General features: G+C 38.7%; 1 protein-coding gene across 2 annotated transcripts in view; it reads right to left on the reverse strand.

Annotated features, from left to right (window-relative positions):
• The window catches only part of hip1 (huntingtin interacting protein 1), a 78571-nt gene that overhangs the window by 58759 nt on the left and 5435 nt on the right, over positions 1-14377 (reverse strand). The window contains exon 1 of one of the 2 annotated variants that reach the window (XM_059330466.1): positions 3597-4416. The exons of the other annotated variant lie outside the window; for it this stretch is intronic. Coding sequence (XP_059186449.1) covers positions 3597-3614 — 18 coding nt within the window. The 5' untranslated portion in view covers positions 3615-4416. Of the gene's footprint in view, positions 1-3596; positions 4417-14377 lie in introns of those variants that run through there. 2 annotated transcript variants of the gene reach the window in all.

The following is a 14377-nucleotide window of genomic DNA, read 5'->3' on the forward strand; positions in this document are numbered from 1 at the left end:
CACCTCTTGAAAAGGAGCCCGGCTGGCATTGAGGAGGGGAAGGTGCTGGAAAAGATGGCCTTTTTTAGAGCGGGTATTTTTCCTGTGTACATGAATGCAGGCAGGGAAAAGTCCCAGCTGTGAGAAGGAAGATTACAAAGTCGTAGAGGTTACACAGGCCTCATTGCAGATAATCAACACAGGGAACAGAATGTGCATCGTAATTAATAAATCTGCTCATAACTGATGGTGAAACCTCCCCTCTGTGTTGCCTCAACATCTATCAGACTTATCACAGTCATGAAGGCTGACGGGGCGAGATGACTCTCGGACTGTAACTGTGCACTTGTTTTCCACATAATGCACAGAGCATCATCCGTCCCATTAATAACAGGGCATTTGGTGATGCAGATAAGCCCAGTGGGATGACGCCGTCTCTAAAGAGCCCATTAAAAAAGCATGAAAACATAGAGCTACAGGATATTTGCAACGTGTGACCTCAGAGCACCGGGCTTCTGTTCCTGAGGGCAGAGGTGGAGGGCAGCAGCTGGTTAAAAGACACACACACATATGCCGAAGGCTGGGCTCCAGCATAATTAAACTCTCAGGCCCACACCCCCGTGGCAGGTTTATGAGTCTCTCCTAATAGGATGGCTTTCTGCAGCCTCGTGTGAAGGAGCCTCGGCTCTAAAGCTCGACTTCCTGCAGGACCGGTGATGTCATGACGACACATTATAAAAGGAACATCTGTGCAGCTCAGCGCAGCTCCTCACCCCACTTGCTCATTACTCCCCAACGCTGAACACGCGTGAACATCACACAGTCTGTCTGTGTGCGTGTGTGGGTGTGTTTTCCTGAAGGACGTGATGATGGCTTGTGTTGTGATCTGACACCAATTAAACCGCCCTACAACCTGCAGTTTGACTGACAACTGCCAGCTCAATTTGTTTAATGTGTTCTAGGAATATTTTGAAGTGCATCGTTAGAGACTTTATTGAAGCTATGACAGGCAAAAATAGGTTTTCGACATAGATTTGCCTTAAAATCGAGGCACAATTTATCAGTATCAAAATAATATCCGATACTGCCCCGCTTTTCTAAGGGGATGACACATATCTTTAATTGTAGCTCTAATAATTACTTTTGTTTTCTGTGAAGCTGCAACTACTTATCATTGCCATCAATGAATCTGACAATAAAATGTGAGAATATCCTATTTTCCCACAGCCAAGGTGACATCTTCAAATAGCTAGTTCTGTCTTACACACTGGAACTATTTTTCTGGGGGGCATTTTCCCTTACAGCAGGACTAAAAGGGTCCATCAAAATTGTTGGCCTATTACATTCCTTTCAATTGACTACTTGATCTATTCAATGAGATAATATTTAATTTTATGAATGTTTGTTGATTTGCCAATTTTAATAATTGTATATGTCTGGTAGTAGCAGGCTTCAAACTAGGGGTGGGCGATATGGCCCTAAAAGAATATCTCAATATTTCAGGGTATTTTTGCGATAACAATATTCTTCACGATATTACAAAATACTGAAAGATATATGGAAAATATGATTTTTTAGTCTGTATAAATTAATAACAAACAAAACAAAATAAAAATCAATCATAAATCTAAAATGTAGTGTAAATTGCAAATTTCAACAGTTGCCAAATACAAATTTTTTCTCGAGTTGGTTCAACAAGTTCGACCAAAAATAAACACTTGAAACCTAAAAAGAGCTTCATCACCGTGTCTTTCTCACAAACACATCTTCCCACAGCATGAAATGGCATTTCTTTTTTTTTTTTTAATTAAAAAATCTGATAATAAATGGAAACTTTTTTGGAAATGATGACGAAGCGCATCCACAACCAACTTGTTGCTTACTTCCAATCAGACTTCAGAGATGGTTCTTAAATGGTTTGACTCGGCTCAACCAATATTGCCATTGAAAAACCCCTAGGTGCAAAACATGTAACTTCCCTTGTTCCTTTTTAGTGGAGATTTTTAGAAATTTCTAACACTTGGAAACAGTGCATGTGCAACAGGTAGCCACTGTATAACTACAGTAGGACCCTATAGGTAAACTCCACTATTTAGGCTACTATGGGGAAATGAAAAAGTATAATTATCAGTGTTACACAGTGTGGGAACGTAAAGTCTGCTTGCTGACGAGTCCTACATCTACTGGACTTTGTTTTCATACCACTGTGTCTCACTACAAGCCAAACAGCCAAAACATATCGGCATAAAGAAGGCGGCAATCAACCGAGGAGAACAGCCTTGAGGGGTTCCTGCACAGCACTGAACAGTTTCCCAATAACATCAAGAGGGTTTTTACTTAAATTCCCTGTAAAGTGCAACTGAATGGAGATCTGCAGGAAGACATTTTCCACCACTACACCTACGCCATGTCTGCGCTACATGCCCCGATTGACTTCATGTGGGCAGCTGGGATTTATTTCAGAGATCAGAGAGTGATTTTCCTGTTCCAAGAGAAACTGTCTGGATCCTGTACGTCTTCAAAGATTTGCTACTATAGGGAACAATATAAGAAACGATACACATTCAGAGTATTTGCTTCAATGGAAACTCCTCAGGGTCTCCCTCTGAGAAGGACTCTGGGTGTGCTTTTATCACCCACCCTCCCCCACACCAACTATACAAGGGCTAAAAGTACACCCATCCATCCATGTTGGCAGTGAAAGGCCCGTCTTGTTGCTTTGGCTTATGTGCACCTGCTCCAGTACACTCTGGACACTTTAGCCTGCCTGTAAGCCTCTATCGCATCATTCACAGCACTCTGAGTCAAAGGAAAATAAAAGCACCCAAGATTTGAGATTGTTTAGCGTTCACACACTGCTAAATACTGCTTCTCCTGTCCTGCTTGGGACAAACCCAATATAAACTCACTTGACTCTGCATTCATACCTAGTGTGTCTTTAATTAGTGTAACACGCTGGTAGTTGCACAAAGACGCACTCTGTCTTCAAGGTTCGTCTCAAACAGACGTCAATACAATCTGTAATTGACATTCATGGCACATTTAAGCTGTGCTTTGCTGAACTTTTTTCTTTCCACTAACCTGCAGCTGGAGACTGTGAAAAGCTTTGGGCAACAGAGGAGCACATCTCACACATTTTCATGTCTTGGACCCTTAAAATAGACTCAGTTAAAGCTGCAAACCTTCGTGTGTTAATGCCCTGGCCACAACATAGGATGCAGTTTTGGTTTGTCAATAGTATTTGTACAGTGCAAGTACGGAGAAACATCCCAATGTCTTATTCTAAGTGGCTTTAAACTGTTAGCTGGGACCCTGTGGACCCTCTTCAAGGACCCTGTGCTCCAGATTCCTGCTCAGACCTTCATGCCTCCTTCTCCACAACAAAATACAAACATCCCACGGCCACATTTAGCTGAAATAATCGGCAGACAACAAGTCCCTGCTTGCATGGAGCATAACTTGCATGTAATCGCGCAAACAGCCCATGTGTGTGTTTGTGTGTGCAACAGGACTTCTCGGACACCACCCCCACCTCCACCTCCAAAAAACATGCAAAGCCTCGATCTATTTGTTGCTGTAGGTGATTTTTTCTAAAGAGAAAACAAATCAGTTCTTACGATTTTACTGAGATCCATGATCGTAGTGCCCCTGTACGGTGAGAGAGGATCCTTGGAGCCGGAGAGGAGATCCGCTGTATCCTAACGCGGAGTAATTAGTAACGGGAAAGCGATTGAGGCAACAAATGCATTTGGGAGGAGAAGGGGGGAGGTGGAGCGGGCTGTTAGCTCAACATGTGTCCAGATTTGGTATTAAAATGTTCCCCTTTCCTTCCTTCCGCGTCCCTTCTTCCTTTTCTCTGTGAGCCCTACGTGCTCCCTTATCGGCGAGGACTTCCAGCATCCGACCGCCGAGAAACCGAGGCTGTCCGGGGGGAAAACACCAGAGGACTGCCGCTGTTAAAACCCGCTCATTCCAGCTTCACGTTAAAAAGAGCCACCCTGTCTGTATGTATCAGCCCACATAGCGGCTAAGACCAGGACAGTAGGCTACCTTTATTTTGCAAATAGCCCGCTCTCCTGTTAGACAATAGTAGCATGGAGCCTGCAGAGAGGGATGGCTTAAACCCGGTGGTTCTCAAGCTGCGGTCCGGGGACCGACGGGGGTCCTGAGAGAGGGGAGGTGAAGTCCAGGAAATGAGAAAACATCTGCATTTCCACTGTTGCTCCTCTGATCAGCAGTTAGCATGGTCACTAATTGTTTTATGGTTTGATTGGTTTACTTCACCTGCAGCAGAAGACACAAGACTACAAACTACCACAACTACAAATAGCCTACAAAATAAAGCAATATTTTAGGATGATATCCTATTTTTTTCATCGTATTCCATTTTAATGCCTGGTACAACTAAATGTATATTTGTTTGGACAAATATTTTAATAACAAAAATAGCTGATAAGAGTTTAATTTAAGAGCTGATATCTCAAGTCAAGTCAAATTTATAGAACACATTTAAAAACAACCTCAGTTGACCAGAGTGCTGTACAGTTATTAAAATACAGTAAAAATCATACAAATATAGTAATAAATAAAAACAATGAAAACAATAAAATAATAAAAATAATAAAACAATAAAAAAGAAAAAAATCATAATCTAAAAAAAAACAGAGTTAGAGTTAAAAAGAAAATAAAAGAATAAAAAGTTAAAAAATTAAAAAAGCCAAGGATTCTTGCCTAGCTGGGACTGAACGCCAAGGAGAATAAATATGTTTTTTAATAAAATGTTTTTAATATCTAGCCATTTTTCATGGTTTTCTTGATAATGATTTTGGCTATTATCAAGAAAACCATGTCTTTGTTGGTATCATTATATTTGTCCAAACAAATGTACCTGTAGTTGTGCCAGGCATTAAAATGACCAAGAAATCGAAGAAAACAATGGTCTAATATTTTTTTTTCCATGACTGTATTACAATGCCAAAGTGCCACTATTTAATGACACATATCATCAGTCTTGATACTCACATTACATACTGTCAACACTGCTGACTTAAAACTTCTTACTCAGGGATACATTGTAACACCGTCACTTTTTGTTTTATTTATGTTCTATTTTTGTTCATTTATATAGTATTTTTTACCTTGCACTGTTTGTACGGAGCATTTCTAAACACTTTTTCATATACTTTATGTAAATAATAAGTGAGGGCCTACAGCATTTCATTGTATTTGTGCAATGACAATAAAGATACCTTATATCTTATTGCTATAGACTTAATGTCTGTGAGGCTATTAATCCCTACTAAGGCTATCAAAGCTATGATAAGTTTTTGATACCACCAGACTTAAACAACACTATCACTGTTAATTATAGGCTGCATTCGATAGTATGGAACGTACATATATCAGATCCACTATCAGACTTTCCAATATGAGAGAAATAATACAAACAGCAAAAATAACATAAAGAATGTGTAGGCCTACAAGCAATAGTAATAATGATGTTGATAGCTAGTAATATTACAAATGTGGTGGTGTGCGTTCAGTAAAGTTACTGTACCAGCACTGTGTGCACATTGTTAATTAAAAAATGTGTGCCTAGGATTTGTTGTTTTTTTCTTTTTGCTGTTGTATCAACAATAATTTCTAAATACTAGTATTGTATCAAAGTTTAAAATTTCATCAACATTCATCAACTATCAATTTCTGTATCTTATTTTATTCTGTTCTTATTTAGCTTTTTGCTTCTTTAATAATTTAATTCCCCCTTATGGGAATCAATAATGGTTTTACTATCTCATCTTCTCCTAAGGGTGATGATGTCAATATTGCCATTCATGAAAGGGTAATTTACAAGAAAATCTGTGGCAGCCCTTCCGTCCTTGTCCTGCTCAGTGTGCCACAAACACACACACACACACACACACACACACACACACACACACACACACACACACACACACACACACACACACACACAAACACACAAACACACAAACACAGTGGCTATTGTTGTAACACCACTAAAAATATATTGATTTTTTAAAAATGTCATGACTGCACATGCTTTAATGGTTTAGTAAACACACATTTGGTTTCTAAAGCAACAAGGCCCACTTCAGATATTAATTACTTTTAGGTTTTGTTTGTGTGTGTGTGTGAGTGTGTGCATAGACATTATCCCTATGGAATACACACAAAGCCTTGAAATTAGCCAGTTTCAAAGGTGAAAAGAGAAGAAGAAGAAGAAGAAGAAGAAGAAAGTTCAGCTTTCACCATGAGAGCAATTCTAGGTAACTGATGCCCCCATCTGGTTTCTCGGAGACTATCAACCAACATCCTCTCTTCAAGGCAGTTTGTCTCTGCTGTGAGCCTGATTTTTTATGAGTTTGTTAACAGCTTTTGTCATAGAAGATGTGTAAATATAGAAAATCACATGTAAATTTTAAAAAAGAAGACCGAATCAATATCTGTAAGTCATTAACTGTGCATGCTGGCTCACACTGTCATGACTTGACTTAACTTACTGTTATTATTAGATAACTGTTAGATTTAAGTTTAAAATCTATCATATATAAAGTAAATATGGACTCAGCCAGAAGTTGTTGGCACTTTCCCTCCGTCCTACTCACCCATGTCAATGTGAAGGTGAAAAAAGTGTATCCCCATCACCCACATCATCTGTGCTTTTTCCTGCATGTAGCAAATATTGGATGCCTTCACCTTCAGTATATGCGAGAGATTGTTTGGGACATTTCATAAATGTAGTTTGAGGAAGGACACCAGGCTTGATGTGGACAATGGGAACTCAGTTCTTGGGGCTTCAGACCAGCTGCCATGAACATTTGCTCAGCTTGTTTCTCTGATAATTTAAGAACCAGATGTCTGAGGATTAAAACCCTTCTTCTGGGTAAAATGCATACTCAAAAACAACCAAGATCTAAAAACAGGGTTTCTGCAGGTAGGTCTGTCACGATAACACATTTTTAGGACGATATATTTTCCCAGAAACTATCACGATAAACAATAGTATCGTTGTATCGATGTTGCTCTAGTTTTATTATGATATTAGAGCATAATAACTATATACTTATCCACAACAATGCATTTTTTAGTCTCGAGAATATTAAATATTGGAATTGAAATGTTAAAAAAATAAATATTAAAATATCCTAGATAAATAAAACACATAAATAAACTACAAATACAAAAATAGACTTTCAGGCCCTGTTAACAAAACACTGCAATGAGATAACCATTATGCATTATATCATTTTATTATTAAAATAACATAAACAGCTGGAATTGCTGCTTGGGAAATAAAGAATAAAAGGCAATTCGTACTGTCTGTCAAACATTTCAGCATTACTTTAAACACAAAAAAGCACAAAAAGTCATGTCCAGAAAAACTATTGTGTCCATTTTATATATATTGAACAATAAATCGATATAGTAATTGTCATGACCAGGCCTATCTGCAGGTTTAACAAGTCAAATTTAAGACTTTTTTAAGACCATAATGAATACAATTTAAGGCCCAGTTCACATCCATACTGGCAAAAAAGTACAACAGACATGAAGGAAAACCGGGGCCCCGGAAAAACCTGCAAAGTATATCAATTTATTCACAACTCTAATTGTGACCGTGCCGCACAGGTACTTAGTTCCAGTTTGTACTTATGTTACATCCTCAAAAATCGAAACATTTAAAAGAGAGACTGAAGTTTATGGCTTTGTTTTAAATAAAAGTAATGTTAATATGTTTTTAAGACCTTTCAAAATCATATTTAAGACATTTTATGAAATTTTAAGAGAATTTTAGACATTTTAAGGCCTTAAATTCAAATTATTGGATTTCAGACGTTTTAAGACTTTTTAAGACCCCGTGGATAGCCTGTAAAAAGTGTAGCATAAAAATGTAGCTTAAAACTAGATAAAAAGTTCATCCATGCAATGGGAACACAACGTTATTGACAGGTGACCAAATGAAACCAACTGTTGACGAAAATGAACCAACAGTTTTCTCTGGGTTTAATGTTGGAAACATTTGGGATAATGTCAGTACACAACTCCAAAAAATCTAATACATGTCGTCATTATAGGGCTGGGCGATATATCGATATATTTTTATTATATTATTTAAATGTGATATGGAATTAGACCATATCGCATATATCAATATAGTTCTTTTTTTCTCTTTTATATATAAATGCTGCCCTTACTAGGGTTTGTCATATTTTCTTATTTTGTAATGTTCATTATTCTTTTTTCATATAAATATATTTATTTCAGAAAAAGATTGGCCAATTTTTATTTAAGATATATTTTTTTTATTTAAATGTGCACTTTATGGAGATTTTTTTTTTTTTTTAAATTACTCCTGTTATACAGTGTTTATGTTCACTTAAATAAACATTTTCAATAAAACTACTTGTGAAATGTTATATTTGGCTTTGACTTTGACTGAAAATTTGCTCTCACTTTGTAATAAAAAATATCGGGATATATATCGTATATCGATATTCAGCCTAAATATATTGGGATATGACTTTCGGTCCATATTGCCCAGCCCTAAGTGGAAGGTTTTGAATATGATAAAGTCTTTAAACAAAACAGGTTGATAATGATTTATTGTGGCATGGAGTTAAAACTAATCACTTTTTGTTTAAAATACTGATATTTATCGTATATTGATATTCAGCCTAAATATATCGGGATACAAGCTTTGGTCCATATCGCCCAGCCCTACATCATTATTTGACATTTTAATGCAGAAAGGTTTCATATTAAACCTGATTATACCTTATCCTATAAGATTTTAATTATTGTTATTATAAGCAGTTGTTTTTAATGTAAATACACAAGACCACTCAATGGATAAGACGGATGTTAGCAAGCCTTCCTTTAGACAGAATAACTTACATATTAAAGGCTAAACAGCATGTATTTGAGGACATATGGAGCCCTTTCATTAACTACATTAAAGACTTAGATTTAACGGATGAAGAAGTGGATAACTAGTCTTTGTGGACAATGCAGATTCCGATCTTGTCAGATTCATATTGCTTTTCTATATATGTGTTTTAATTCACACCAATTACAAACAATACTCAATTGTATATAGATTACCATTTTCTTTAACAGGAGGAGCATACCTGTTCGAAGTGTTATGTTTTTTTTTGTTGTTTTTTTTCTGTCTATGTAAATGCAGCTATCTTAAAATATGGAAGTTGAATGATACATGAATGTAAAAGCTGTATGTCAAAGTGTTTTAAACTGAAAATAAAATAAAGGTATTGTGGAAATAGACCCCTTTTTATTATCAGGCCACTGTCTTGAGAAGACTTCTCCAGACAACCACAGAACATCAGCTGATCGACCAAGACCAGGACAGCCACTATGATCAATATCCTACTCATTATACCACCGCGCTGCATATTATACCTCCAGGCCGCTCAACATAAACAGTCTGTCTCCAGACAATGCCGGCTCTTTTCCACCAAGTCTCTTCGCTTCCTGGTACGGCGTGGGCCTCTGGTTGTGAGGGCTGCCTCACAGAGCATTTCTCACATACAGCAGTCCCACTCTGTCTCCGCCTGGCTGTTCACTCAACTGCCCCAAAACCCCTTCCTCTGGTTACAAGATTAAAAGTTTTTACAATAAATTATGTCTCATCTCCTCATCATCACCTTTCCTTTACAAATGGACTGCACTTATATAGCGTTTTTTTTAGTCTTCCGACCACTCAAATCGCTTTAAAACACATTTATACACTGGTGGCAGAAGCTACCCGACATGGTGCCACCTGCCGCCATCAGGAATTCATTCATACACCGATGAATGCAGCATCGGGAGCAATTTGGGGTTCAGTATCTTGCCCAAGGATACTTCGACATGAGGTGGGGGAAAAAATCAATGCAGCATAGTATTGCGATATTTTGCGTGGCAATATTATATCAATTCATGTCCACCAGGACATCAATATTTAGCGTTCCGTAAATTTCAGTATCTGGCCGTTGGTTTTTTTTGTCAGAGTCCGTAGCGGGCTCACTTTTAGGAATATGCTGGAGATACTGGTCTCATATGAAAATAGAAGATCTAAAGAATCTATAGGCACCATGTGTCAGTATATTGTGTTGGGAAGTTGTCAAAATAACGCTGACTTTTTTTAATGTTTCAGTAAAAAAAAAAAAAAAACCAGAGCAGTGAAACTTGAAGTTGAGGAAAATTTCAGAAAATGCTGCAGTTGTTGTCGTCCATATATGTTTGATATCAGTTCAGTTTGACTGAATACTTTGTTGGTCAGTCTGTGGGTTTGACTCTCATTGTAGAGAAATAAAAAGACTGAAGTTAAGATGAATACACTGAGAATTTTGTATTTTTTGGAGCCAGAAGTGACCATATGTGGACGAGAGGATCAATGTGGCTGAGAACTGGAGGACACTATGCTCGGCCACCCATACTGGCAACCTGACTAATCCGATTTCTGGCTACACAATGCATGGTTGCTATTTAAGTGTACGCAATGCCATGGATAGATAGATAGGTATTGCTGCACCTTTTTCCTGACTGATCGGGCACTGTGGTAGCAACTTGTCCATCACATTTGACCACAAACTCATCAGGAAATTGTTTACTGAAGTTATAAATCAAATGAGAAGTCAACTTCTAGACAATCTGACTTCTTTTTGCAGCCAGTGGAGTCGCCCCCTGCTGGCCATAAGAAAGAATGCAGGTTTAAAGCATTTCTGCACTGGCTTCACTTTTCAGACCCAAAGACTACTTCCACTTCTTTCATACAGTCTATGATCACAAAACTTCTTCATGCAGTGGTTGCATCACACATTCAAAATGCCTTTTTTGATTGTTTTCACATGTTTTATTTGAAACAGACTCCCATCTGTGGAATTAAAGACTTATTGCAGATATGATTTTTTCAGCTGCCTCCCCTGATATTAAAGCTTTTACTGATCTTTTTTTATCTCTATAAAGAATGACTTCAGAAAGATAGTTGCAGTAATAAAGTTATCCACATTATTGACCTTTGAACCAAAACATGGTCTGTGTTGAGCAATCGGGCTGAAGCCTGAGCACAGGGGTTAAAGTCCTTCAACGGAGAAGTCTCTTCCTTCAGTGAAGACTGACTCTGAGGTTATGATGTATAGTTTTTATGTCTCCCACTGCAAAACCCCAATCCAGAACTGATCCAGCATTTTATTCAAAGTATGTACAGATGTTTCTTCCATCTGTACAAACTATAGGATACTTGAATCAGTCTGGTACATTAAAGCAGGTTTGCAGAGGATGTTTGGGCTGAGACATCTTAAAAATCTGCTTGTGTCCTTTGTGCTTATTTTAGACATAAATAATCTTTCACTTTCATTCTCACGTGTTTTATGTATTAACAACAGTCCATGTGGGGTGGCATGCTTGGTAGAAAGGCTGAGTAATAATTGAGTATCATTGAATGTCAACTTTTAATGGAATCATAACCTCTAACAATCACATCAGGTAATGAAACCTTGTGATAGCTAACGAATATAAGCAAATCATCTAAAACTAAGCAATTGAGCAAAAGTTTTGTTGACATAAATGAAAATTCTGTCTTTTGTAATGTGAAACAGTACGACACAGTTCATCGCATTGAACTCATAGATTTTTTAAAAACTTTTTTTATTCTTTTATTTCCTTTTTAACTCCAACTCTGCTTTTAAGATTGAGTTTCTATTACTATAAACATCAATAAACTTTGACTTGACTTATATGTGATTATACAGTGTTTTGCCATAAATATCCATAAAAAAAATTTTAATATTTATTTTAGCCATATCGTCCAGTTTTAGTCAGAGCATAATGCTGATACAGTCACATGGCTGTATTGCATCTGTATGATTATTTGAAATGAGGCCACTCATGTTGAAGCAAGCTCATTTGCATACCACACGCTCACACCGATGATGGAGGTTTTCGTCTGACTTTTGACCTTTGCTGCATGTGAAACAAAAAGCAACACTTCATCTCCGTCTCTCTCTCTCTCTTTCCGCTTTACTGTTCTGCAAAACACACATGAGAACTCCAAAACAATCTGTAAATCAAAGCCATTGTTAATGCCGCCAGGAACTCATCTGTGCACTTTGTTCCACTTACTGACCTGTCACTCATGTCCAGCTCTATTATTCTACAGCCAGTCAGTGCAATGAGGCCACAAACCACCGCCTGCTGTTTCTGCTGCCTCAGTGCTTTTAATGGTCTCGCTTTCATGCTCGCATGCTTGTCTGTGTGTACTGCATGTATGCGGATATCCCTCCATAACTTCCCTGCATTATGAATTGCAGGATGTAAAAATAGGCAAAGGAGATTCAAGACAATGAGCGATGGAGGGGAGAACAACAAGACAAAGAGCAAGACAAAAGACAGTGGAGAGAGAGAGGCAGAAAGACGGGGTGATTAAAAAATTCTTGTCTACGTCCGCCCTGCTGAGTCCTGCTTCTGCCCGAGGGCCAGGGCCCCGCTCCTCCCCTGAATTCCACAGCTGCCAGGGCACCAACAGCACTAAAACAGGGTGCAGGACAAGAGGGACAAGTCCTTTAATGCAGGTCCACCCAGACTGTACACAGTCAGGGGGGCTCGTACACCAGGGGTAACTCCTGCAGCTGCTGGGAGGTGGGGACCTTATCAAGTAATCTACTAATCTGGTAAAACAGAATTTAATATTTGATTTTATCAAGAATATATTGACACTGAATCAACTGTAAATCCTAAATACCAATGCTATAATTAAGAGAGTGTAAGTTAGCAGGTGAGCAGAGCAGTAGAAATGCAGTCATGGAAAAAAATGATTAGACCATTGTTGTTTTCAATTTCTTGTTCATTTTAATGCCTGGTACAACTAAAGGTACAATTGTTTGGACAAATATAATGATAACAACATAAATAGCTCATAAGAGTTTAATTTAACGGTGTGTTCAGACCGGACGCGTAGCGAATATTTCGCGCGACAAGATTACATACAAAGTCAATGCAAACATGCGAATAGACGCCAATTTTTGCCGGCGGCGCGAATCGCGGGTTTCGCGCGACGCGAATGCCGCGATTGATGCGAATGTCGCGGCGCGAATGAAACAACACGAATTCGCGTGAGTTCAATAAATTCAACTTTGGCGAAATATTCGCGTGACGCTGTGTCGGGACAGCCTATCAGCGTTGAGATTCTGGACGACAGTGTCCGAGATACATACATGAGAGAGAGGAGAAAAGAGGCAGGAAGGAGGAGTGGGTCGGCAGGAGGGACAGGAAAAAGGTGGAAGTACTCTGCGATCCTCTCTCCGTGCTGAGTGCGCCTCCGGATGATGTCACTCACCCAGACACGACGGCGTGTTTTCCGACGTATCTCGGACTTCCAGAGCAGGTACAGGGACGCTATGCTTGTCATGGTTGATGACAGAATGAAATGGAGGGAATTATTTGGCGCTAAATAGTCTCTTGGGCGAAAATTCGCGAGTTATTTACTCGCGCGAGTGACGCGAGTTAAATTCAATTCTCATGCGAATCAACCCACACGAGTAACGCGACGCGAAAATTCGCTACGCGTCCGGTCTGAACACACGGTAAGAGTTGATATCTAGACATTTTCCATGATTTTCGTGATAATAACCAAAATCATTATCAAGAAAACCATGGAAAATGGCTAGATATCAGCTCTTAAACTAGAAAATTTCTAAAGAAATTTTGAGTGTGCTTGACTCTGGCCCGTGACTCTCACCCATACATTATTAGATTACAATCTGAACCAATCAGAGCAGAGCAAACAAATGCAATCAGCTGCTCCAGTTACATTTGACGCCACTGAGAGAGGTTGAAACAGGTGAAAATTCCCCTCAAACAGAAAGCATTTTTGGCTAAACCGTAGCTCCTATGATTGAGCCGACTTCATTCTGAGCATCCTGAGTTCTTGCTGAACGTCTACATATGTGTTTTGTGAAGAAAAAGGAAGAAATTGTTCTTTTAGAGCAATCAGAAGAAACTGGTACCTCTGCTGCTTCTCCAGAAATGTTCCCTCCTTTTTACCATGGCCATTACTATGTGGCTGAGGGTGCGTGTTGGTGGCACATCTCTTCGTCCTACGCCCAAACTATAACTCTGACAGCTTTACCAGACCAATGTGAGTGAGAAAACAAATTTTCCTACGTTTCTATGTATAAATTATTTTGGAAGAATAAGAATAAGCCAAACAAACAAATTTACCTTTAGTTGTACCAGGCATTAAAATGAAGAGGAAAGCAAAGAGAAAACAAGGGTGGTCTAATAACTTTTTCCATGACTGTAGTTCACTACAAGGTACAACGCCCACATCACCACTGACGCTGCACCAAACCGGCTGTCCATCTCAGGCTCCATCTTA

The sequence above is a fragment of the Centropristis striata genome, chromosome 4 (genome assembly GCF_030273125.1).
Source record: "Centropristis striata isolate RG_2023a ecotype Rhode Island chromosome 4, C.striata_1.0, whole genome shotgun sequence".
Classification (NCBI taxonomy): Eukaryota; Metazoa; Chordata; class Actinopteri; order Perciformes; family Serranidae; genus Centropristis; species Centropristis striata.